General features: G+C 35.8%; 2 protein-coding genes across 4 annotated transcripts; both read right to left on the reverse strand.

Annotated features, from left to right (window-relative positions):
- Nucleotides 1–20: 20 nt before the first annotated feature.
- Nucleotides 21–7,699, reverse strand: LOC124381037 (solute carrier family 13 member 2-like). 2 transcript variants are annotated; one of them, XM_046842428.1, is made up of 12 exons: nt 7,562–7,699; nt 6,144–6,272; nt 5,928–6,064; nt 5,631–5,839; nt 5,063–5,243; nt 3,360–3,482; nt 2,811–3,020; nt 2,463–2,566; nt 1,793–1,911; nt 1,380–1,541; nt 1,136–1,273; nt 21–1,044 (listed from the first exon to the last, which is right to left on the reverse strand). In XM_046842428.1, the coding sequence occupies exons 1-12, from the start codon at nt 7,661–7,663 to the stop codon at nt 910–912; spliced, it is 1,749 nt and encodes a 582-aa protein (XP_046698384.1). In that variant the 5' UTR covers nt 7,664–7,699; the 3' UTR covers nt 21–909. The 2 variants fall into 2 exon arrangements, with proteins under 2 accessions (XP_046698384.1, XP_046698383.1); XM_046842427.1 differs by having other exon boundaries at nt 2,454–2,566.
- Nucleotides 7,700–14,543: 6,844 nt separating this feature from the next.
- LOC124381048 (long-chain-fatty-acid--CoA ligase ACSBG2-like) lies at nt 14,544–24,111 on the reverse strand. 2 transcript variants are annotated; one of them, XM_046842452.1, is made up of 15 exons: nt 24,045–24,111; nt 22,670–22,753; nt 22,255–22,535; nt 21,500–21,747; nt 20,703–20,791; nt 19,129–19,249; nt 18,926–19,006; nt 18,256–18,405; nt 17,966–18,133; nt 17,597–17,778; nt 17,267–17,500; nt 16,383–16,600; nt 16,025–16,164; nt 15,637–15,874; nt 14,544–14,972 (listed from the first exon to the last, which is right to left on the reverse strand). In XM_046842452.1, exons 2-15 carry the CDS (start codon nt 22,687–22,689, stop codon nt 14,896–14,898), a joined length of 2,247 nt encoding a protein of 748 aa, XP_046698408.1. In that variant the 5' UTR covers nt 22,690–22,753; nt 24,045–24,111; the 3' UTR covers nt 14,544–14,895. The 2 variants fall into 2 exon arrangements, with proteins under 2 accessions (XP_046698408.1, XP_046698409.1); XM_046842453.1 differs by lacking the exon at nt 24,045–24,111 and having other exon boundaries at nt 22,670–22,972.
- Nucleotides 24,112–24,488: the final 377 nt, after the last annotated feature.

Consider the following 24,488-nt stretch of genomic DNA (forward strand, 5'->3'; position numbering starts at 1 on the left):
AGAAGAACACAATACACTTGTAAAACTCATATATAATTTATTCTGAATGATCCTGACATTAGGTCATAACCAACACTGAAAGATGACAAACAGGATCAGTAAATAGTGGAACGTGTGTGCGTTTTGCAGCAAAAAATGGTTAATGTTCGCTTACTTCTGTATTTCTAGTCCATTTTTCAGACAGCTATGTATTTTTTCACAAATATTGATACCCTTCTTGCTTGACATCTCTATTTTGCAGTGAGTATCAAGTTAACATTTTTTTGTTTTAAACTTAATAATTCAAATACACTTACATGTACAATTCATGACAAGTAGTATCAACCTGCAGGTTCAACCTTTCTAGCATTGTTCTACCACCTGTACAATTTAGTGCAGGAATTGGCAAATTATCTATTTTAGTAAATTGGCATTAAAGATAACACTAATGCATATGACTGTTGCATTAGTGCACCTAAATGTAACTTTGGGATGCAGAATATCATGTCAGATTGCACAAACAGTGATCATTTTGAGCACCAGTGTCTCCAGAGGCATTCTTATGTGTAAATGGTACAGACCAGTGGCAATATGATGATGTGTTATGTATTATAGTATGTGAAAAGATTAATGCCCCTTAAGTGAACATGCAGGTAGTTGGTTTGAAAGAGGCAGAGGACATGGGGTTGTGGAGACGGATGATCCGCTGTGGCGAGCCCTAATAGAAGAAGCCGAAAGAAGAAGAAGAAGTGACATACATCATTCTCCCCACAAAATTGGTGACAGCTTATGCAAACTGGTCATTTGTGCTTTCTTCAGCTTTGGAATCCATCTTTGTTGTAGTTCACAGAATGTATGCTTTCTGAGGTGTTCTGTGTAGCTGCTTTTATACTCATGGATAGGCTGGTAGAAATAACAAGAAGTGTTCACTTATAGAGTCTGGTTGGTAATGATATTTGCCCATGCAGGGAACTCTTTTAAGTTGAACATTGCAGAACCCCAAGTTTGAACAGCAAAGTTAATGCAGACTATCCCAAGCAGGTTCAGAACAAGTCCCGGTTTAACCTGCAGTAAAATAACAGCCAAATATTCCTGTTACACACAAACATGTTTAAACATAAAACACCCCAACAAAAGAAAAGCGTTGAAGCCTCACCATGTCCATTATCTTGAGTTTGGCGTAGTTGAATGTAATGGCGTTGGGGGCTGTGGCCACAGGGAGCATAAATGCAAATGAGGAGCTGATGGTGGTTGGTAGCATGATAGACAGTGGATGTATCTTAAGAGCAATTGCCTGGTAATACAACAGGAAAAAAATGGTGATTATGTGCAAACCTATCAATGAATCATTCTGCATTTTGTAAAAACCTGTAAAAACATGTGAATGTGTTTAGTCTCACCATGGAGGCCAGGATAGGCTGGAAAACAGTGCTGATTACAGCATTGTTGCAGACTTCAGTGAGAATGGTCACCACAAGGCAGAGCACGAAGGAGAGGGCCACTGGGGGGATGTTCCCCAGAGGCAGGAGATTTTGTCCAATCCAAAATGACAGGTTGGATACCTAGACAAACAAGCCTGGTCCATTAAAGTGAACCTTTAACAAGTTTTGGCTGCAAATACTCAGTTACAACATTCCTTATGTTTAATAATCCTTAAGATTACATTTTAGTTATTCACCAATCCACTTCTTTTTGCCATACAATGCATACATTGTACTGTTAAATTGTCAAAGCAGAAAGGATATGAAGATGATTCAGCTGTGTGTAACAGGTATACATTTGAAGTCAGGTCATTTTAATAGAAAATGTGTACCTCACTGCCTTTAGCAAGTGCAAAAGCTCCCCCTAATAGCAGCAGAATGTTCCAGGGCAGCAACTTTTGCACTGCATCAGAGTTTAGCAGGGTGGCAGGAGTCTTTTCGTCACTTTTGCCTAATAGTAAAAAATGTCAACATTTTAATGAATATAAACACACAACAGATGACAGATATTAGGTCAGATTGATGCTGTCATGATTTTGGAGTACTATCTAAGTTGGGCTATTTCAATTGCCAACCTTTTGCCTGATGCCAAATCATAAGGATGAAAAGTTTGAATATAGTTATTAAAATGGAGCCGCAGGTATGCAGCACCATGCAGTAGTGTTAATACTTCACAGCTCTGGAGTATGCAATCAAATTTGTTTTGCTTGTAGTTTACAAGTTTTGCATGTTTTTGCAGGTCTACGTATGTGGGTTTCTTTGATGCCTCTTGGCTCTCTCCATCAATTAAAATGTGAATTGACAATAATGACAATAATTGTAGAGCATGTTCTTACTGGCCAGCATTACCAGCTTTTGAACTCACTACAGTCCAGACTAGGACAAATGGATTAGTGAAGATAAGTTAATTTTGAATAGTAAAACATAACACAAAAAGAAGTATGTACACACAAACTCTGCAATCCAGAATGATCAGATAAGATGATCACATACCAACCATACCATTTATGTCAAAAGAACCAGCATGCCAACATCTTGGAATCTTGGAGGGTATTATGAAGAACATAAAGGTTATTAAAATGGAGACTGTACTATCTGTCACAAAACTGAAAGAAAAAAAAGAAAAAAGCCTGGTCACAACCAGCAGTTAAACATGCAGAAGTAAAAAGCATGGACTAGAACAATATTTAAAAGTTTGACTGTTAAGCTTACTTCATGGACCTGGGAACAGTAGTTAGATTTATTATATTTTTTAGAGCTCTTGGTAGTGATTCATGATCTACAAACATCGAAGGTTAGCATCATAAAAAGATGGTAAAACAGGTATCCATAAAATGGAAAAGCACTCACGGTTTTTCCTGATTGGAAAGTAGTGAGGACCAGCCAGGTATGAAGCCAGGATCCCTTGTGAACCACAGCAGAACTAGTGTTATGAAAAGCAGAAGCACACTATACTCTGCAAAGCTCATGCTGCCAAGCTTTCTGAACTCCTGCCTCATCATCTCATACACCTTTTGCTGACTGCTTCTGGTTATTCCACAACCAAATGTGTCTTTCACACTGAAGATTGACACAACAAAAGCAAAACCAAAAATCTCAGATACAGAATATGAAATTAAACTGTGAACGCTAACATTACAATAAAAATTCTATCTTTAATATCCTATGACAGATAACAAAGTAAGCATGTGATTATAGCAGCATCAGCTCCAAAAGAATTACTAATAATGTTTTAGTAATATGCACAGGTGATAGCAATGACAGTGAATAAGGCATTTAATTTTAATATTATTATCCTATAACAATTTTGTTTCATTTTGTCCCTATTATAATGGATGCCAACAATGGTATAGCCCAACAGATGGAATTATACATTTAATATATTACTTTGTAACTTACTTAAAGCCCAAAAACATGCCATGCAGCAATAGCCAACAGAGAATCAGCATCAGCACCATGTTGGGGAAGGAAAACCCAAACCATGATGCATAGTTAATCACACCTCCATTTTCTGTAAATTTCCTGTATTAATATACAAATAGTGTTCCATGAGATGCTTCTGCAGCTACATACTTTCAAATATAATATGCAAGAATTAGGGATACATCAATATAAATATCAATAATGATCAACATCAACAGTGAACAAACAAGAATGAACGTGAAGAGGAATTGTGCTCTCAAAAAAGGAATTCATGGACAAATAAAGGAATTTATGGACTGATAAAGTAAGCACTTGAGAGCACAAGTTCTATAGTCACTGAAACACACATGCATTCTTTTTGCCAAGGTATCAACTTTACTTAGGCTTAAACTGTTTTATCATGGTGTCGATGGAAAAAAGTAGGGTGTAGGGTTGATACTGAAAGTACAGTAAGAGTGTAGTGAAGGTAAGGAGAGTTCTGAATATGGTTATAAATGTGAAGCAAAGGTGAGGATGATAAATTTTATCATTGCTTAATCGCCACAAGTGGGTTGTGAGATGGAGGAGATGGAAAATTCTGGAGTGAGTTCAATTAAGTGACGAAGAGTGTACCTAGAAAAGAAAGATTGGTGATTTCTGTGACTTGAATGGTGACTTCAATAGGCATGTTGGTAAAGGAAACAGAGGTGGTGAGGAGGTGATGGGTAGGTATGGCCTTCAGGAGAGGAATGTGGTAGGGCAGATGGTGGTAGATTTTGTGAAAAGGATGGAAATGGCAGTGGTAAATACTTATTATTTGCTTTGAGAATGTTGATGGAGAAGTATAGAGAAGGTCAGAAGGAGTTGTATTGTGTGTTTGTGGATCTAGAGAAAGCATACAACAGAGGTATTGTATGATGAAGTCAGGTGTGTAAAAGAAGTATGTGAGGGTGGTGCAGGACAGATCTGAGGACAGTGTGACAGCAGTGAAGTGTGCAGTAGGAACAGCAGACTGGTTCAAGGTGCAGGTTGGACTGCATCAAAGATCGGCTCTGAGCACTTTCCTGTTTGCAGTGGTGATGGACAGGTTTACAAACGAGGTCAGACAGGAGTCTTCATGAACTATGATGTGTTCGGATTATATTGTTATTTGTGGTGAGAGTAGGGAGCAGGTTGAGAAGAGCCTGTAGAGGAGGGGATACGTGCTGGAGAGAGGAATGAATGAAACTCAGTAGGAGCAAAACTTAGTACATGTGTGTGAATGAGAGTGGAGTGGTACAGCTGCAGATGAAGTTGCTGATGCTGAGATAATCATTGGGAGTGATGAGAATGGACAGGATTGGAAATGTTTTGAGACAAACTGAGAGAGGTGCGATTGAGATAGTTTGGACATGTGCAGCGGAGGGACATGGGGTACATTGATAAAAAAAATGCTGAAGATGGAGAAGCCAGGAGGGAGGAAAAAAGAAAGACCAAGGAGGAGGTTTATGTATGTGGTGAGGGAAGACATGGAGGATCCCACCTGATTGCGTTACACTATGTAGCTGATTCAATTTGGTATCAGTACAATCTGTATTAATATTGATAATTATCAAAAAACATGAACTCATATCGAGTCTTAAAAATGGCATTGATGCAGCTATAGTTAAGATGGTTTTAAAGAACATATCCAGGATGTGGTAATGTATCTGTTACTGTACTTGTCAAGCTGGCCTTTGAGTATGAGGTTGGGAATGGAGCCGTTGAGCGTGGCCGTGCCTCCAATACTAGCTGCATAACACACACTCATACTCATTCCTTTTTTGAGACTCAGATACTTCTGCTCATGCTTTAGCCTCCTCTGCTCAGCACTTAACAGCTCTTTAGGATTTGGCTGCTCCTCTACAGGAAGAAGAGAGGTTTCTGATTATGGAATTATCTGTTAAATGATTTGTCATTTGTGAGAAAAGAGAATATTTATCTATATATATTTTATATAAAAATACACTCTGTGACAGCTAGTCAGAAACAACAAAAAGCTAAGCTAAATAGGGGAAGGAAGAAGTGGATCAATCAAGAAAAAAGTACCACAAAAATGTAAAGATTAAAACTTGGAAGGGATAAGAACATATGCTGGCTATACTCCTGCTGAGCAGTCTTTATCAAATTATATAAGCATATTAAATATCAGTCTGTAAGAAAATAACTTAGTAAATCTAAAAACTTTATAAATGTCTGTGTTTGATAGCAGTCAAGGCAGATCAAAACATTCAACCCATGTCTACATACGGAAGTTGTCAATTCCATCTTTGCTCTCATTGACTTGTGAAGTTGTTATGGCCATGTTTTGCTGTAGCTCCCTATCTTCCTCCTCTGCCTCAGTCTTGCTTAGGGAGTCCAGCACAGCATGTACGATGGGTAGCATTATAGCCGTAGATGCCATGTTAGTGATCCACATAGAAAGGAAAGCTGTGATGCTCATGAACCCCACCAATAACCTTGAAGATAGAAGGAAAAAGGAGTTACAGTCAAAGAGTTATTTTTTTATTTAACAAAGAAAGGTGAACACACAAAAAATGCCCTTACAGTGCTGGCTTCAAGCCCACTACCAGAAGCATGGCCAAGGCGAGGCGTTTATGGAGATTCCATTTTTCTATAGCTATGGCCACCATCAACCCACCGGCTCCCAGCATGGTGCTGTCACTGAAGTATTGAGAACAAACCTGCAGAATAAGAGACAAAGATAGTTAGAAAATTACCAAATGTATAAAATCCAGACTTGCTAGGTAATAGGGTTTCCACCTGTTCAGACGTCATGATGCCCAACATAGGGAAGAAGATAACAGGCAGGAGTGCAGTTATTGCCAGTGGAAGACACTCTGTACACCAGTACAGAGCCATCAGGATAAGCACAAAGCCACATTTAGCCTCCTGCAATACGATCACATATTACAATATAAGTAATAATTTAAAAATACAATATATACACTGTATGAATAAAGGGTAGATTTAAACACAAAAGAGAGTTACACACAATTGGGATAGTACATTGCAGATACCATATTAAGGATCTGGAGACTGTTATGAAGCAGCCTATCAACTATTTCACTTTATTCTTTTTGTATTTGTTTGTATTTGTAGCCAACCTAAAGTGGTAAAAGTAGGATCTTAGCAATTTTAAGAAATTATTTTAATATAATGATGTATAATACATGATGTACAGTTAATTATTTGACTTAATAGAAGATTGACCAAATACTTGGCTATTGGTATAAGACATTAATAATGTTATTTTATTTGTATGCTGGTTAAATAGCACACAAAGTTGTGTAACTAATCTACAACCTGCTTATATCAAGCACATACTTACTGTATGTTAGCACAGACTTACTGTATATTAGTGACTTACCAAAATAACACGTTTTCTTGGGATTATTTATATCAATTGGTCAAATACAAAAATTAAATTATTAAATTAATGAATTCAAACTTTTTTGGAGTATACTGGATGTAGATTTGATTATTGTTCTCTGAAGAAAAAACAGGCTCTATTAAACAACAACAGACTATGTGAAAGGTTCAACCAACACTCCATTGATAAGAAGGAGAGCAGAAGTGACAGTTCAAACAAACCCTCCTGACAACATTAAACAATCTTACCACATGGGCTGATAAGTGTTCTGTATCATTTTGCAAAGCAGTGGAATTAGCCAGGAGACATGGCGTTTCAAAATGATCAGTCAACATATGATCACAAAACAGTTATTATTGTATAACATATTGAATGTTGAATTTCTTTAATTTTTTCACACTTTAGAAACTTAAATGTGTGCGGTAAATATTTTTGTATTCATACTGAGAAAATCTCTTTTCAACAGTTTACAAAATTTTTCTTCATTTCTTCATGAAATAATCAATTAAGTTCAGCCAGAATGTCATGTGAGATACTGACATCACTTGAGGATGCTTCAATTAATTAATCTATTAATTAATTTTAATACAACACATAGGAACACAGAGTATACATTAGACAACACATTAATACATTAACACATTCATGAACAAGAATTCAGACCAAGTTTTGCGATATATTCACTTCAAATTGGGTATGTCTATACAAACTACAGCACACAGATTAATTAGGTATTTTGTACTGCTACAGTCTAACACACACATACACACACACACAAACACACACACACACACTCACACATTCTTACCGAAGTGTTGACAATAAGAGGTAGCGGCATGAGCAGAAGAGGTATTGCGATGGTGATTAAATAATTTCTGTAAACCCACAGCAATTTCATGCTGTTCACCATGATCTTAATGTATCAATGCACTTGACAAGACAAGACAAAAAGAACACCTCAGCGCAAAACATTAATGTTTAAATGACACATTTTATGATATAATTATATATAGACTATTACATGAGATAAAGTATATAACACATGCAGAAGTCATTAAATATTAACTTCATTGTTTGGTCCAGAGATAAAGATTCAATAATAGATGACTTGAAACTTGAATGACGTGCGTAATATTCTGTTTTATGTAACCAACTATGATATAACACAATATACATTCAGAAGATGCAAGTTACTGACGAACTTTCACATATTTCTTGTATTAGTTAGAACCTGTAGAGTTGTACAAGCTAACAAGACAAATTTACTCAACATCAATAGCAAAACACAAAGGATCACACAAATACCCATTTTCACAAAACAACAGTTATCACTGTTTAACCTTTGCAGATTTAAGATGTGAGAATCATCTGAGAAAAAATATTTTTGTTTTCCCACCATGGCTTAATTGGTAGAATTATATGTGTTGCTAAATGGTGTAAAGAAGCAAAGCCAGTCTTAAAGACTTTAAAAGATGTAAAGTTATCTGCTCTCCATAGCCCACATTTCAGTTATAACCTTCAGCTGTATTAACAAAAACAAAAACATTTGATGTCACTTCACAATTGAGAAAATATAAGAATTCATTCATGGAGTAAAATAAATTTCTATGCTTAGGGTAAACTAAACTTTTTTATATCAAAATGTACATTCGTAACTTAGTCGTATACCTTAGCTCCTTGTTTGGCTTCTTGGTGTTTTGTATTGTTAGGCAGAGGGACAGAGCTGGGAAGGATGTGCTGCAAGTTAGAGCAATAAAGGATGGAGATGGAAATGTGTTGACTAGTGAGGAGAGTGTGTTGAGAAGATGGAGGGAGTATTTTGAGCAGCTGATAAACGAGGAAAATGAGAGAGAGAGAGAAGGTTGGATGGTGTGGAGATGTTGAAGCAGGAAGTGGATAGGATTAGTAAAGAGGAAGTGAAATCTGTGATTTTAAGGATGAAGAGTGGAAAGTCGGTTGGACCAGATGACATACCGGTGGAAGCATGGAGATGTTAAGGAGAGATAGGAGTTTTTAACTAGATTGTTCAACAAGATTTTGGAAGGTGAGAGGATGCCTGAGGAATGGAGAAGGAGTGTGCTGTAAGTCTGCACATCTCCCTTATCTTTAAGGATAAGGGAGATGTGCAGACTTGCAGTAACTACAGGGGAATAAAGTTGATCAGTCACACCATGAAGTTATGGGAAAGAGTAGTGGAAGCCAGGCTGAGAGAAGAGGTGACCATCTGTGAGCAACAGTATGTTTTTATGTCGAGGAAGAGCACCACAGACACATTGTTTGGTTTAAGAATGTTAGAGAAGTATAGAGAAGTATAGAGAAGGTCAGAAGGAGTTGCATTGTGTGTTTGTGGATCTAGAGGTTTGTGGTACTGTATGAAAAGGTCAAGTGTGTCAGAGAAGTATGTGAGGGTGGTGCAGGACATATCTGAGGACAGTGTGACAGCAGTGAAGTGTGCAGTAGGAACAGCAGACTGGTTCAAGGTGCAGGTTGGACTGCATCAGGGATTGACTCTGAGCCCTTTCCTGTTTGCAGTGGTGATGAACAGTTTTACAAACGAGGTCAGACAGGAGTCTCCATGGACTATGATGTTTGTGGATGATATTGTGATTTGTGGTGAGAGTAGGGAGCAGGTTGAGAAGAGCCTGTAGAGGTGGAGGTACATGCTGGAGAGAAGGGGAATGAAAGTCAGTAGGAGTAAGACAGAGTACATGTGTGTGAATGAGAGGGAGGAGCAGTGGAGTGGTGCGGTTACAGGGAGAGGATAATGTGAAGGTGGATGAGTTTAGGTACCTGGGATCAAAAGTGCAAAGTAATGGAGAGTGTGTTAGAGAAGTGAAGAAAATAATGCAGGCAGGGTGGAGTGGGTGGAGAAGAGTGGCAGGAATGATTTGTGATAGAAGAGTATCTGCAAGAGTGACAGGGAAAGTTTATAGGACTGTGGAGAGACCTGCTGTGTTGTATGGTTTAGAGACAGTGGCATTGACTAAAAGACAGCAGGTGGCGCAGGAGGTAGCAAAGCTGAAGATGTTGAGGTTTTTGTTGGGAGTGACTAGAATGGACAGGATTAGAAATGATTTTATTAGATGGACAATGCATGTAGGAAGTTTTGGGGACAAAGTAGAGAGGCCCGACTGAGATGGTTTGGACATGTACAGAGGAGGAACAAGGGGTATATCGGTAGAAGAATGCTGATAGAGCCGCCAGGAAGGAGAAAAAGAGGAAACTCAATAAAGAGTTTTATGGATGTGGTGAGGGAAGACATGCAGGTAGTTGGTTTAAAAGAGGCAGATGTACAGAACAGGGGGGTATCGAGACGGACGATCCGCTGTGGTGACCACTAACCACTAACGGGAGCAGCCAAAGAAGAAGAAGAAGAAGAAGAAGAAGAAGAAGAAGAAGAAAGGTCAACAGCATGTTTACAGCCACTACCATCTGTAATTTAAATAATGGCCACTAGAGAGAAGCAGTAAGCCACTTAATCATTTTTCATTCACTTTGCTTTATCTTAAAATACTGCCTACAGCAGATCATCCGTCTCTATACTACTCTGTCCTCTAAATCTGCCTCTTTTAAACCAACTATCTGCATGTCTTCCTCACCTAACAGATATAATAGACATAAATGAGCTAAAGGATAACAAGGTCATGCTGCAGCATTTTCCAACTTTCTTACAAATTAGAAATTGTCTTTTTAAACAATTTAATGAGTATTCTAGCACTGGCAATATATAGATTGTACATTCTGTATCTATAAGTCTTGTAAAATTTATTTACTTCGGTAATTATAATAACAAAGTATTAGTCTTTTTTATAGTCTTAAAAACTAAACCATGATTAGCAGGAATGAAAAAAAAAAGATAAAAGTAGGATAAGCTTGAACAGATACGATAGATAAGCCTTTTTTTCTCATTTATTTGAATGTTTCTTATTTTTATATATATATATATATATATATATATATATATATATATATATATATATATATATATATATATATATATATATATATTTATTTTTTTTTACCAATTTTACCAAAAAGAGTCGGTTTTGTTCCAATCAGTATTCATGAGCTTTAAACAACTGATCATTTTAAAAAGTGTTGTGACAACAGACGTGTTAAATTTTCACATAAGAAATGATACCTATGTTTCCTATGTGCATAAGAAGATTGTATTTAAATTATATTATATTTTATATTTTCTTTAAAGTTTTATTCTTTACTGTTATAAATGTAAATTAGAGAGCAATGGCACTGGGACTCTCAGAAGTGCATTTGTTTTCATTCAAACCAATGATTTGTTGTTAAGACCGTTAAAAGATTTATAATTTGCCATTTCGGGCTTGGCCGAATTTATTTACAAAAGGAGTGTAAAGTATGATCCTATAAAACTGCAACTGGTGTCAGAGTACATGCAGCTGACTGTGTTAAAACTTTATGGGACAATATACAGGCAAGACAAGCTTCAAAATAAATGTTTTTTATCTTGTTAACTCACACGTTATTTTTTAGATTGCCTAATTGTTACACAAAATTTATCTCATAAGATATTAAACAAAAACCCTTTAAGTGAATACTATTAGGCTTATTATTATTATTTACTTGCATCACCATTTTCTTTCAGGGTTTTATTCTTTGGCATGTAACTGTATTAAGAATCAAGACCAACTTCCTCAGATGTGATAAAATGCTAATAAAATAAAGCATCATAAAGATTTATTTACAGATAAATACAGATTATTTACAGATTTTGAGAACAGTCCTCAGAGCGCTTTCTAAAATATAACCTTGATATAAAATTTTTTATATTTCTTACTGTATGTAACTAATCAGAATAACAAGTATCCCAAACCACACACTCCAATACTGTGAAGAGTAATTATTCCTTTGGATGTTTATTTAACCGCTGTAAAGAAAAAAATGGATCAGACAAGTTCAGCAATGCAAGGTTTTTTCTTTAAAGATCAGTGCTGAAGTTGCATAAGTATGGCATTAACACAAGCGCACATTAGTTCATAAACACTTTGAACCCACATGTGGATCATAAAGTTACTTAATGTGTGATAGAACATCATAACAGAAATTACTCGGTGTAAGCTGTCTTTTGGTATAACATACATACATATACATACACACACACACACACACACACACACACACACACACACACACACACACACACACACACACACACACACACACACACATATATACAGTACAGACCAAAAGTTTGGACACACCTTCTCATTCAAAGAGTTCTCTTTATTTTCATGACTATGAAAATTGTAGAGTCACACTGAAGGCATCAAAACTATGAATTAACACATGTGGAATTATATATGGAATTATATACATAACAAAAAAGTGTGAAACAACTGAAAATGTCATATTGTAGGTTCTTCAAAGTAGCCACCTTTTGCTTTGATTACTGCTTTGCACACTCTTGGCATTCTCTTGATGCCTACTTTGAAGAACCTAGAATATGACATATTTTCAGTTAACTTTTTTGTTATGTATATAATTCCACATGTGTTAATTCATAGTTTTGATGCCGATATATATATATATATATATATATATATATATATATATATATATATATATATATATATATATATATAGTACAGACCAAAAGTTTGGACACACCTTCTCATTCAAAGAGTTCTCTTTATTTTCATGACTATGAAAATTGTAGATTCACACTGAAGGCATCAAAACTATGAATTAACACATGTGGAATTATATATGGAATTATATACATAACAAAAAGTGTGAAACAACTGAAAATGTCATATTCTAGGTTCTTCAAAGTAGCCACCTTTTGCTTTGATTACTGCTTTGCACACTCTTGGCATTCTCTTGATGAGCTTCAAGAGGTAGTCACCTGAAATGGTCTTCCGACAGTCTTGACGGAGTTCCCGAGAGATGCTTGGCACTTGTTGGCCCTTTTGCCTTCACTCTGCGGTCCAGCTCACCCCTAAACCATCTCGATTGGGTTCAGGTCCGGTGACTGTGGAGGCCAGGTCATCTGGCGCAGCACCCCATCACTCTCCTTCTTGGTCAAATAGCCCTTGATGCCTTCAGTGTGACTCTACAATTTTCATAGTCATGAAAATAAAGAGAACTCTTTGAATGAGAAGGTTTGTCCAAACTTTTGGTCTGTACTGTATATATATATATATATATATATATATATATATATATATATATATATATATATATATATATATATATATATATATATATATATATATATATATATATATATATATATATATATATATCTAGATATAAAACAGGATAGCAAAACATTATATAATGTATTTAATGTAGTGCAGCTCAAACAAGAGAAATTGTGCAATTCAGTCTCTTCATACAGTCAGATTTCTGACTTCCATGGCCTTTCCAGTGTGAAGGAGTTGTGCAGATTGTGATCAGAGGGCAAATGGTCTCCATGTTTGCTAATCAGGAGAGCTATAATCAGGTTGTTGAGAAAGAGAATTTATGAGGCCAACTCCTCTTTTGAAACAGAGTATTACTTCAAACTCTTCAAATAGTCAAATGCTATAAAATGCCAATAATACATCCCATTTTCTCTCTCTCACTTCAGATACATTATTTTACATTATCTTACAGTTGGCTCAATCTTTGTGTCTAGAGTGTACTTTAATTACTCTTAAGGTCTTAAATCAAGTAAAAGCACAGTGGTTTCCAGAAAAAAACTTCATACTAAAGGTAGAAAATATGTCTCTTGGTTGTAAACTGGCAGTGACAAGCAGAGGTACAGATTTAACCTTTCATATCTGATGGTTCAAGGCAAAACTGAACATGTACTGTATTCATGTTTTATGGACGCTATCCCTGCTGTTAAGGTATAAAATAATTTGACATGAATGTAGACAGCTTTATATCTGTAAAAAAAAATCTGTATATTCATAAAAAATAAAACTTTTCATTTGATCACTTTTGCTTATTAGTCAATTGTTAAAGGTATTGTCGGTTTTCAAGTTAGATATGTCATCTGTGCCTACTAAAAAAAAATAAACTGCTGCTACAGTACTATTGTACACATCATTATTGTAATAGGACAATACTTAATAACAGTTTACCTAATAACAAAGTAAAAAGAAAATAAGTAGCCCAAAATATTTCACACAATAAGGCATAAAGGAGAAGAGGTTCTTTTACTACATTGAGTCTGAAACAGGTTGAGAAATAAAACTTTAAATAAGAGTTTGCAATTTAATCTGTTTTTTTTGTATAGAGGCAACAAAAAGCCATTCAAAACCTCATTACAATGTGAGAATGTGTAAGTAAACACGATCCCTTTCTTCACCTGCAGTCGACCGTTTTATGTAATTATGTTAGCTTTCATTGTATATGTATGTAATGAGACATATTTTTTCAATATACAGGTCCATTTTGCTTTTATTTATGTTGTCGAAAATAAAAAAGTTGTCAAATATAATAATTTGAAAGTTCATATATATATATATATATATATATATATATATATATATATATATATATATATATATATATACACACACATACATACATATGTATTGCACATTATATAGTAACATAAAATCATAACATGGTATATAATGCACACTGAATTACATAACAAATTGATAATTAACCTCAATTTTGGAATTTGAACTGTAACAGTTATAGTTATTTTACACTCCTATTGTGAAGCATTTAACTTCCACTCAAAGCTCTTCAGCATACATTCTTTGGACATAATAAAGCATAACTAATTTGCTTAAAATTGATAAGCTTTCATGGACCAAGATTCATGATTCTTTTATTTTTGTGAAGAATATACATATACTTGATACACATCAATGGTTTAGCACTTTATGTCATCTGAGAAAAAAATTAGGCAGCTTAAGGCAGTATTTAAGTGGTAAAATATTGCACAGGTTCAGTAAGTTAATAAAGGTTAATGCAGAGACCTTAGTATGTACAGTGCAAGCAGCAGAATATATACCAATGGGGATGCGTTGAGGTGAGAGAGGCATGCCTGTTAGTTGTGTATGTGGTAGAGTGAGGAAAAAGCCGACACATGATTTGATTAAATTGCTTATATTATCCTCAAGTCAAATTAGTAAACTTGATTAGTTACAGTTGGTTGATAGGTTATGCTTCATAAAAATTGTCAATTTCATTTTTGTACATTTTCGCGACGACTGGCCTTTTAAGCTTCATAGTAGGACCTGAAAAAAAGCACACAAAGTGAAAACCTGTTAGGGAAAACCTGTTACACTGTTCATTTAAATCTAATATGATATAAATAATTATAAATGTTCTGTAATCAGCTTCAAATCCAAGCTACAGAGTTATTTAGGGTGTATTTGTTTTCATTTAGGTACTTTTATTAATTCATTCATCTTCAGCACCTGCTTTATCCTGCTTCAGATCTTAGGCAGGTTCTGAAGTCTTATTCTCAGGAATAATACTCATGCCAGTCTAAAACAGGGCACCATAAATATTCACAATATCCATAAACTTAAAATCACAGCCAGGGGAAATTTAGTGTAGCCAGTCCCAACCCAGATTTTGTATTTAGTAGCTGGGGCTTAAAGACCCACTGGGCTTCCCACAAAGGTTTTCATTTTTCATATCTCACCAGCAATTTTTTACAAATATATTTTGCTCATTTAAGGCATTTCACTAATAGTTGTTATTAGTATAATTATCCAAGTACTGCTTAACTACTGTTCTATTGTATGTTTTTTTCCCCTCAGTTTTATATATGAATTAAAATGTGTTTGTTTACTTGTATTAGTTGCTCTTCAAATAATACAATTATCAACTACACAGCAGGTTACACATGTCTGTCAGTAAAAGTCATGTACATACTATTGAGTAAACCCTTACCAAGCTCTCCTCCAGTAATGGAAAAGTCATGTGATAGGAGCATCCATTTCTGTATCTTCTGAGCATTTGATACAGCCTTAGCATTGACTTTGTCCATACCATCCTGGATGACTTTGTAAATCTGTTTGTTGCCAGTGATCTCTGAAACTTTGCTTGCCATGACGCCATGCTGCCTACAGAACTGCTTGGCCATTGCGGTCAGCTCGTCTGTGGGGTCTCCATTGTCATCAACCTGACACTAAATATTGCAAAAGGTTTGACTTAAAATTTTGTAAATGGTAGATGCATGTTGTGTGTTTCTCTCTATATGAGTTATAGTTACAGTATCATTTTTTAATGGAATAAACTTTGGAAAGCTTTGAAATGAATGACAAATTGATAGTCTTACTTTGACAGTGAGAAGCATGGAGAGGAATTTCCTTTTGTCCCCCACCAGCATGGCATTGCTAATGATTGGTATTTCCTCCTTGACTGCTTCCTCAATGGGGACTGGAGGGATGTTCTCTCCTCCAGCAGTAATGATCAGCTCTGTTAAAAATAAAAACAAAGAGGGGAGTGCCATATCTACAACATATTTTCAATATGTGAGAAAAAAAGTACTATATCTGGATGTACTGTATAGCTGTGGTAATGTACTATTTTCTTAGTAATAATTCCAAAATGAAGCCAATTTCAAACTGGAGCTCTAATTTCAACTAATGCCACTAAACATCTTTCATAGTAATAAATGCATCAGGGTTTTATACCTTTTATCCTGCCTGTGATGTAAAGAAAGTTATTTTCATCATGCTTTCCAAGATCTCCTGAGTGCAGCCAGCCTTCTGAGTCCAGTGCCTCACTGGTTTTATCGGGCATGTTCAGGTAGCCCATGAAGATGTGACGGCCCCATAAACACACCTCCCCAGTGGCATCTGCATCTGGCTTGTACAGCTTTGTTTTGCAGCCTGGTATCACCTTTCCACAGCTGTGGGAAAATATTGAAATTTGGTTTGAGCATTTTCAGGTTATGCAATAGATTGTAATAGGTACTTCCTTTTGTTTAATTTCAAAGTAGAGGCTATTTGCTCTTACATTATTTTTAGAAATATTATATTTTTGAGTAAGTTCTCAATGTACATATACATGCAGAATAATATAACATCTGATTACAGCAGTTGATTACAACAAATCATCCTGTAAGCCACATACTACAATATTTTGTGTTATTACAGTCACAAAGCTGCTATCAATTTTTTTTTGTTTTTGATTTTGTCTATTTTTTAGATTGCATATGTGCAAACATTTGTAAACAACATGCTTGATTTAAATTACAGTTAGTTATATTGCCAGGTTGGAAAAAAATGTATATTTATTTATTTATTTAATTTAATAAACACACAAACACACACACACACACACACACACACTCACACACACACACACACACACACACACACACACACACACACACACACACACATATATATATATATATATATATATATATATATATATATATATATAATTTAATTAAAAATTTATATTACTAACTGTAAATCCTTAAATTAATATATATTGCTCTAGTGTAAACATAAATCTATAAAAATAACCAATGTATAAGGCATCTACTGGAAATTAATTAAGGACAGACCTTGTAACACGGAAGTTGCCAGTCCAGGATACAGTGTGAGGGGCGGTACTCTCACTCATTCCATACAGCTCATAGATAGGAATGTTCAGACTCAAAAAGTAATCCAGTGTGTCCTTGGTGATTGGTGCTGCTCCTGTAAAGCAGTGCTTGCAACGATCCAGCCCAAGAGAAGCACGTACTCTCTTAAAGACCAGGGTATCAGCCAAAGTAAAGCCCCAGGGCACTAATGGATTACTGGAGATCAGAGCATAAAAACATTACATATTCATATATTTCTCCAAACTGTAAAAAGCAACTCTAAAAAGTAATGATTTTGCTGCCAAAACATACTTGTTCATTGCATTGTAGCTGGCCTGAAGACCTATTTCCTTAGCCCAACTTGCAATTCTCTTTTTCAAGAATGAAGATTTTGCACCGATGTCTTTCATTCCTTCCTGAATCTTTTCCCACACACGTGGAACACCCAGGAAGCTTGTAGGACGCACTTCTCTCAGCGTAGTGAGCAAAGAACCCTGCAGTGGCACAGCATTGATTTTAAAATAAACTATGCTACGTTTGCAGTATGGTAGTACAACATACTGTGCACTCACATATGATCGCTGCTATTTCATAGCATGCACTTATGTACTGGGTACTAGGATGTAATGATTCTAGATTTGATTTGTATGTATAGATACAAAAGAATGTTACAATGCTAACCTTCAGTGCATCTGGTTGGGCAAAATAGGTGGTGGCTGCAAATTTAAGAGCAGTCCACATGTCATTTACTTGGGCAGCCACGTGACTGAGGGGTAGATAACTCAATAGACAATCCTCCCCATTGTTCAGATTAAACACAGACCCCGCTGCACTGGTGATCCATGTGATCTGCACAAAGGAATGGCACCAGATTACATTTGAACATGTTTTTCCAACAGCTAATAACAACAATATTATGTCCAAGCATATTTAAAAATACATTTTATAAAATCAGTTTAGTTGTAACTTACATTGTCATGACTGAGCATAACTCCTTTAGGGTTTCCTGTGGTTCCTGAAGTATAGATGAGGGTGCAGCATTCATTAGCCTTCTGACTGTTAATTACTTCATCCAGCTGAGCGTCTGAAACCTCCTCCCCAAGTTTCATAAACTCAGACCACTAAAAGAAAAGACGGTTCATCACTTGCACAATCAATATGCAATATGCATATGTTTTTCAATATACATTCCTTATGCATATTTATATTCATTAAAAATAGTTAATTAAAAACAGTAATTTTAATGTTGTGCAGTTTTAAAAAGAAATTTGCTGGTTATTTTCCAAATCCCACAATTCATCTGGAGAGCCTGGCTATAATTTAGGCATTTACTTTTCTATAAGCAATCAAACAAACTCGCACACCCAAATGATCTCTATAAAAACTGTACATGGTACTCTATATTATTATATTATACTTCATAAATATTAAACATATGTAAATATTCAAGTAAATTCTGTGGATGCTGCCACTCTAAATACAACATACAACACAACTACTGATATTATTGCTACATTAAAGTTAGCATGTAAATAATTTCATTAGCTTTCTTTAGACCGCTTCGTCACTACATGTGGTGTTTGAGTATCTCATTTACTTGCCACTTAGCCATAGATAAATGTCATTAAAGCTCAGACCTACCGTGTATAAGTCTGGCATCTTATTCTTCACTTCTCCCTTGTACTGAACGATTGCTTTCAGATGTGGTAGTTGGTCTTTAATCTGAGAAACAGACACAGAATGGAGTTCATTTTTCACACAAAAAGTTTGTTTTTCCCAATATAGATGTAAATGGTTTTCATTTGACTTGTTTTCATTCTTTAAAGCATTTATTAGCTAAATACCTGAAGGATTTTTGCTAGTTGTTTGTCATTTTCAACCACTAAAACATTGGCTTCGCAGTTGTAAGCCACATAGTGGCAGGCTTCTGGAGAGTTGGTGGTGTAGATTCCAGTACCAAGGCCTCTGAGGAACAAAATTATTGTTTTTTGTTATTTTAACTATGCTTAAATCATGCATACTTTTTTTATATTTTAGCTTGACTAATACAGGTGCAAAGGTTTTGGCACCCATCACCAAATCACTTTTTTTGTTGATGTTTTAAGATCAAATTTAAGTAAACACAGCGTCTACAAAAATTCAGTTTCAACCATTTTGCAGAATGTTTAAAATTTTCCCAAAAGCATTGCAGCAGTTTTGCACGTACACGATTAATATTATAATTAAGATTAGGATCTACACACAATTTAAAATTTTGGATTTTCAAATCAGCATAATGAGGGGGTCAACCTTCAGCTTGTTAAGTAGTTGATTGTGGTTAATTTTGTTTGATATTCTTCGAGCTCTTTATAAAATGTTGCCACTCAAACACAAAGCACAATAGATCCAACCAATGCTTAACAGATGGCGTGGTGTTGTTTTTAATAAATGCTGCTTTTTTTATTCTCTAATACTTGTGCACTACATGTTAATGACATATATGTTATAAAAACATTCAAATTGTGGCAAAAGAGTTGAATTTGTACGTCAGCAGTCCTCAGCCCTTATTTTTAGGATGCCTCTTCTTTATCTAAATGTTGATTTTCATACTCCAAAAGCAAGAATTTTCATCTGATTATTTTTGTATGCAAATCAGTTTGTCATGTTAGTCATGGTTGCACAAAAAATACCAACAATGCTACCTTGCATTTGAAAAGCTTAACGTTCCATGCAGGTATTTGCTTTAGGGCTTTTGCTTTTTGCCCAGCATATAAGTAGTTCTTTCTGAGAGCCTTCTTGTTCATCCAAGTCTTGCACTGAGTTCCATAAATGCTACTTTCCTAAATTACATTTTAGACAGAGGTAGCCTTTGCATGGTTTGAAAGCATTTGTCTTATTTTTAAATCCTCAGCTGGTTATTAAACGTTATTATAAGGTTTAAATATACAGACATTTTTATGCTCTTGAATTGTCAGTAGTGTATCATTTAACCCCTTGAACAGTGCCTTCAAAAGTTCCCCTCGCAGTGGCAGCATACAGTCGCGTAGAGTAGGTTATGGGAAAACCTACTCCTCTCACTCGTATTTATTTATTTAATATTGCACAGTATCGCAAAGTGGTTTTCTTTTCTCCAGAAAAGATGCTTGAAATATTCTATACTAAATCCGTATATTTATTGCAAGCTTCTAAAACATGCTCCACTACCTACTCTACTCCACTGCGGAGGGACTTTTTGAATGCACTATACTACAAGTGGAAGGGGTTAGGGTTCGGGTTAGGGTTAGTACTACTTGCAGTATATTTAAATGAGTTATGGATATAACTGTATGTCCTGTAGATAGAACTGTTATAATATTATATATGATTAATTTGTACTGAACAAAGAAACATATCTGAATATATATAACAAAGAGAAATATGTGAATATAAGAAGCAGTACCCTGCCATGATGCAACCGATGTTTGCAATGAACCACTCAGGAGAATTGAATCCCAGAATGCCAACACCATGGAACCGCTCCAGCCCCAACTACACACACACACACAAACACACACACACACACACACACACACACACACACACACAGTGAAAAAAAAAAAACATGTCTAGTGAAAACATTGCAAGTATGTTTGAAATGATTTCATTTCCATTAGTCTATAAATATACTTAAATATTACAAAGCTTTTAGATAGAATGGCATATTTGAGAAATGAAGAAATGAAGAAATGAAGAGAAGAAAATATAATTAAAGCCTGCATGACATGCACAGATACTGTAGACTTGGAAACAAAAAACATTTTTAGTTTTGTTGTGAAGTGCAAAGGTCATGACACTAAAAGGAGGAAAAACTAGTTTGGGTATTTGTGGCATGTTACAAATGAGGAACTGAATGAACATTTATTAAGGCAAAATAACTGAACATGCTAAGTGCTTTTTAATTTACCCCTTTTTTTATTTTACTCTATCTACTTTACCTCTATATCTGTGTACTCATATACACCTGAAGCTTATACCTGTCACTGTCATATCTACAGGTTGCACTACAACACAACATCTGCATAACAACTATATAATATTAACATATAGCCAATAACCTCAGTTCTAAGGGAATACTACATCTACAATGGGATATTTTTGTGATATTTCCACTGAAAATTCCTATTCTACACTGGATTTAATGCTGCTTTGTACTGCCAAACAACACTAAGCAGCACATTGTCTATAGTGTTACCTTACCTTGAGAAAGCTTTTGGCTGCAGCTCGACACTTCTGCTGATATTGTTTGTAAGTAATTGAAACCCAGGTTCCTTTCTCCTTTGAGCAGAGTGCAGGGTGATTTCCGAAATTGTCCACAGTCCACTGGAACATTTGATGGATGGTAAGAGGAGGCTCAGCACCTTTACCCGACTCATCCATTCTTAGCTTCACTGCCTTGTCCCTTGTCACACTCCAGTACTGGTCGGCTGGAGCCAAGCACACCTCCCCTGTAATTGGAATTGATTCATCATCTGGTGGATTTGAACAACACTCAGGGCAGCAGATTGGCATAATTAGTCTCTAAAAAAGGTTTCTCAAAAATGCATGAAAATTATAGATAAAAGGTGATGTTGCTGTCTGTCCTGTGAAGTTTCTGTGCTGTCTCACACCTGCATCTCTATTCTTAAGCAGCTCTAAAGCTCAAGTTACAGGAAGGATATGGAATGTCGTATAGCACAATCAGGTTTCTGTTTGTGAGTTAAAAAAAAAGCAGGTGTGGCTGTCACCAGGTTACGTAGTTTGGGTTTTTTAATTCTGCACATGCCCTTAAAAAGGATGCTACATAATCTTATATATATAGTATCACTAAATGCATAATGACAGATAGCAAAACTAAATATATTAATAATCAAACACTTCTTTTTGTTTGTTTGAATGGCAGTGCGTTTATCCAAACAGAGTTTTAAATAGCAGCTCTGAAGCAAAGATGAACAATTATAAGCTCTGAATTTTACCTGCATCAACCGCAATTTCCTCAAAACTCTTGGAAGATGCTTCCTCATTTTTACTGATTGTTTCGGACAATGTTTCTGTTTTCAACTTCCTTGATTTCTCAGCAGCCACATCTCCAGATGGACTTGTTATCCCGGAATCATGTGATAAATTGATTTCTTTCACTTTTGTGGCTATAAAATCCATGCTATTGTTTTCAATTAAAGGACTGCCATTCGGTTGTCCTCCGGAGTCTTGGAGTGCCTGCTTTTCTCCCAAATGGTGCTGAGAACCTTTTATATCACTAGAAGCACAGCAACAAAAGAAACATGACTACCACTGTTCACTAGGAGACAACCACGTGACATCTAATCCATGTTATTTCTTTAATTGGTATGTACAAATTAGACAAAAACTACAGAACACAAATATACATACCTCCTTGAGTTTTTTTCCATGCTGTTTGAAAGGTTGTAGCTTTCGAATGAAATTAAATAATCGATTCAAATCTGAAAAAACTTTCTATAAAAGAAGAAGAAAAACATTTATTAGTAAAAAAATCAAATAAAAATTAACACAAATCCAGCTTCTAGTTCTAGCTTCTTAGCTTCCAGATCTGTTCATCTGTTATCACTCCAATACTAACTGATCTATCTTTAATCGTGGCCTTTTTATGAAGAGCATCTGGTTGCAACACATTGACAGTATGTGTTAAGTAAACCAATGCTGCGTCAAGCAAAGGAGTGATGAAAGCATGGTGCTAGAAGGTGGCATGGTGCATTTCACTGTCAGCTGTCTGCCTTTCACCTATATCTGTTCACCATATTACCATTCCACTTCAAGGACAGTGGACTGATATGATATGAACATTTACTTAACCACAATTATGACTGAACGGTCATAAAAAACACAAACCCTGAAACACTGGTGCCATCTAGAGGCGTTTAGAGTTAATATAATTATACATAAACAGAAGAATCCATATAAACAGTCTGCTACAAAGGCTTAGGGGTACAGTTTGCATGAACAGTTTAACATTTAAGCACACATCACTAAACAGCACACCTCAACGATGACAAAACTACAATAAATGGACAGTATCACCCAGATGAGGATAGGTTGCCCTTTTGAGTCTGGTTTCTCTCAAGGTTTGCACCTCATACCATCTCAGGGAGTTATAAACGTTTAGGCAATAAACTTATACATTCAAACTTCTTAACACTTTTTTAAAAGCTGCTATGGGACAATCTTTATTATTTAAAGTGAAAACTGAATTGAATTATATTGAATTGATGCCAGATGGTCATTGTATTGAGTGGGACCTAAGTGCCCTTTGGTCAGCAGTGGCACATATTGAAATAAAACCAGTTGCCATTGCAGTGGAGGGTCTGTAACCTACATCCTCACCCATCAATGTGAGAGAGCAAAAGGACAAAGTGCATCATTACAACACTGGTGTGGCAACATCGAGATCTACACTCTGATGAACTTTTGCACGAACCGCCACATGCCATGGACCACGTCCAGCGTGCAATATGAAGTGGAACAGGAACAGCAGACAGAAACGGAACTACTATTAAAGTATATTAACTATATTGTAAAATTAACAATAAAAATAAGATACAGTGACTAAATATTTCATCCAGGTTCATCCATATGTTGGTTTACGACAGTCAAACGTGCTAGAAGTGCTTTTATTAATAGTTCTGTTAACTAAAACAACCATCGGATAAACTGAACTAGAAAACCTCGTTGCTTTGATCATCACAGAAATGTGGTGGTGTTAAACATCGGTTTTCACCTGCTTTCTTACCTTCCTTCCTTCTCTGGTTAATAACTGTGACGCTCCTTTGCTTGACACTTGCTAAATGAACGCCCTGCTCCTGTGCAGTTTATAGTGTTACCTAGGCGACGTCACAGCGACTCCGTCTGACGTCACAACATATACGTCACGAGTATTTAATTACCATATTGTACAATGGGCTCGAGCCCTGTTTATTAACCTTTTTTGAGACCAAAATTTGTACAAAATGGAACGAAGTAAATATAATGACAATTTAACCCTTTGATTTTGAGTTGAGCTCCTGTGGTAGCTAGCTTTCAGAGCTGTCTCATTCACCTCTTTTCAGTAAAGTTGCCGTTTCTCAGTTTATGCAAGCGTAGAATAATAGTAGTCTTGCTGTTTCGTGTGGAGGTGGTGTTTAAGCTTAAATTGGATTATGGCACTGTTGACAAACTTGTCCACCCCGAACGCACC

This window comes from Silurus meridionalis, chromosome 27 (assembly GCF_014805685.1).
Source record: "Silurus meridionalis isolate SWU-2019-XX chromosome 27, ASM1480568v1, whole genome shotgun sequence".
NCBI lineage: Eukaryota > Metazoa > Chordata > Actinopteri > Siluriformes > Siluridae > Silurus > Silurus meridionalis.

Coding starts and splice junctions, on each gene's coding strand:
- LOC124381037 (XM_046842427.1), bottom strand. CDS start 7,663: ATGGTGAACAGCATGAAATTGCTGTGGGTTTACAGAAATTATTTAATC. Junction 6,065..6,143: donor GCATCATGACGTCTGAACAG/GTGGAAACCCTA, acceptor CTTATTCTGCAG/GTTTGTTCTCAATACTTCAG. Junction 1,274..1,379: donor AGCCTATCCTGGCCTCCATG/GTGAGACTAAAC, acceptor TTGTATTACCAG/GCAATTGCTCTTAAGATACA.
- LOC124381048 (XM_046842452.1), bottom strand. CDS start 22,689: ATGGAAAAAAACTCAAGGAG. Junction 19,250..20,702: donor ATCGGTTGCATCATGGCAGG/GTACTGCTTCTT, acceptor TTTGTTCCTCAG/AGGCCTTGGTACTGGAATCT. Junction 18,134..18,255: donor TTATGCTCAGTCATGACAAT/GTAAGTTACAAC, acceptor TCCTTTGTGCAG/ATCACATGGATCACCAGTGC.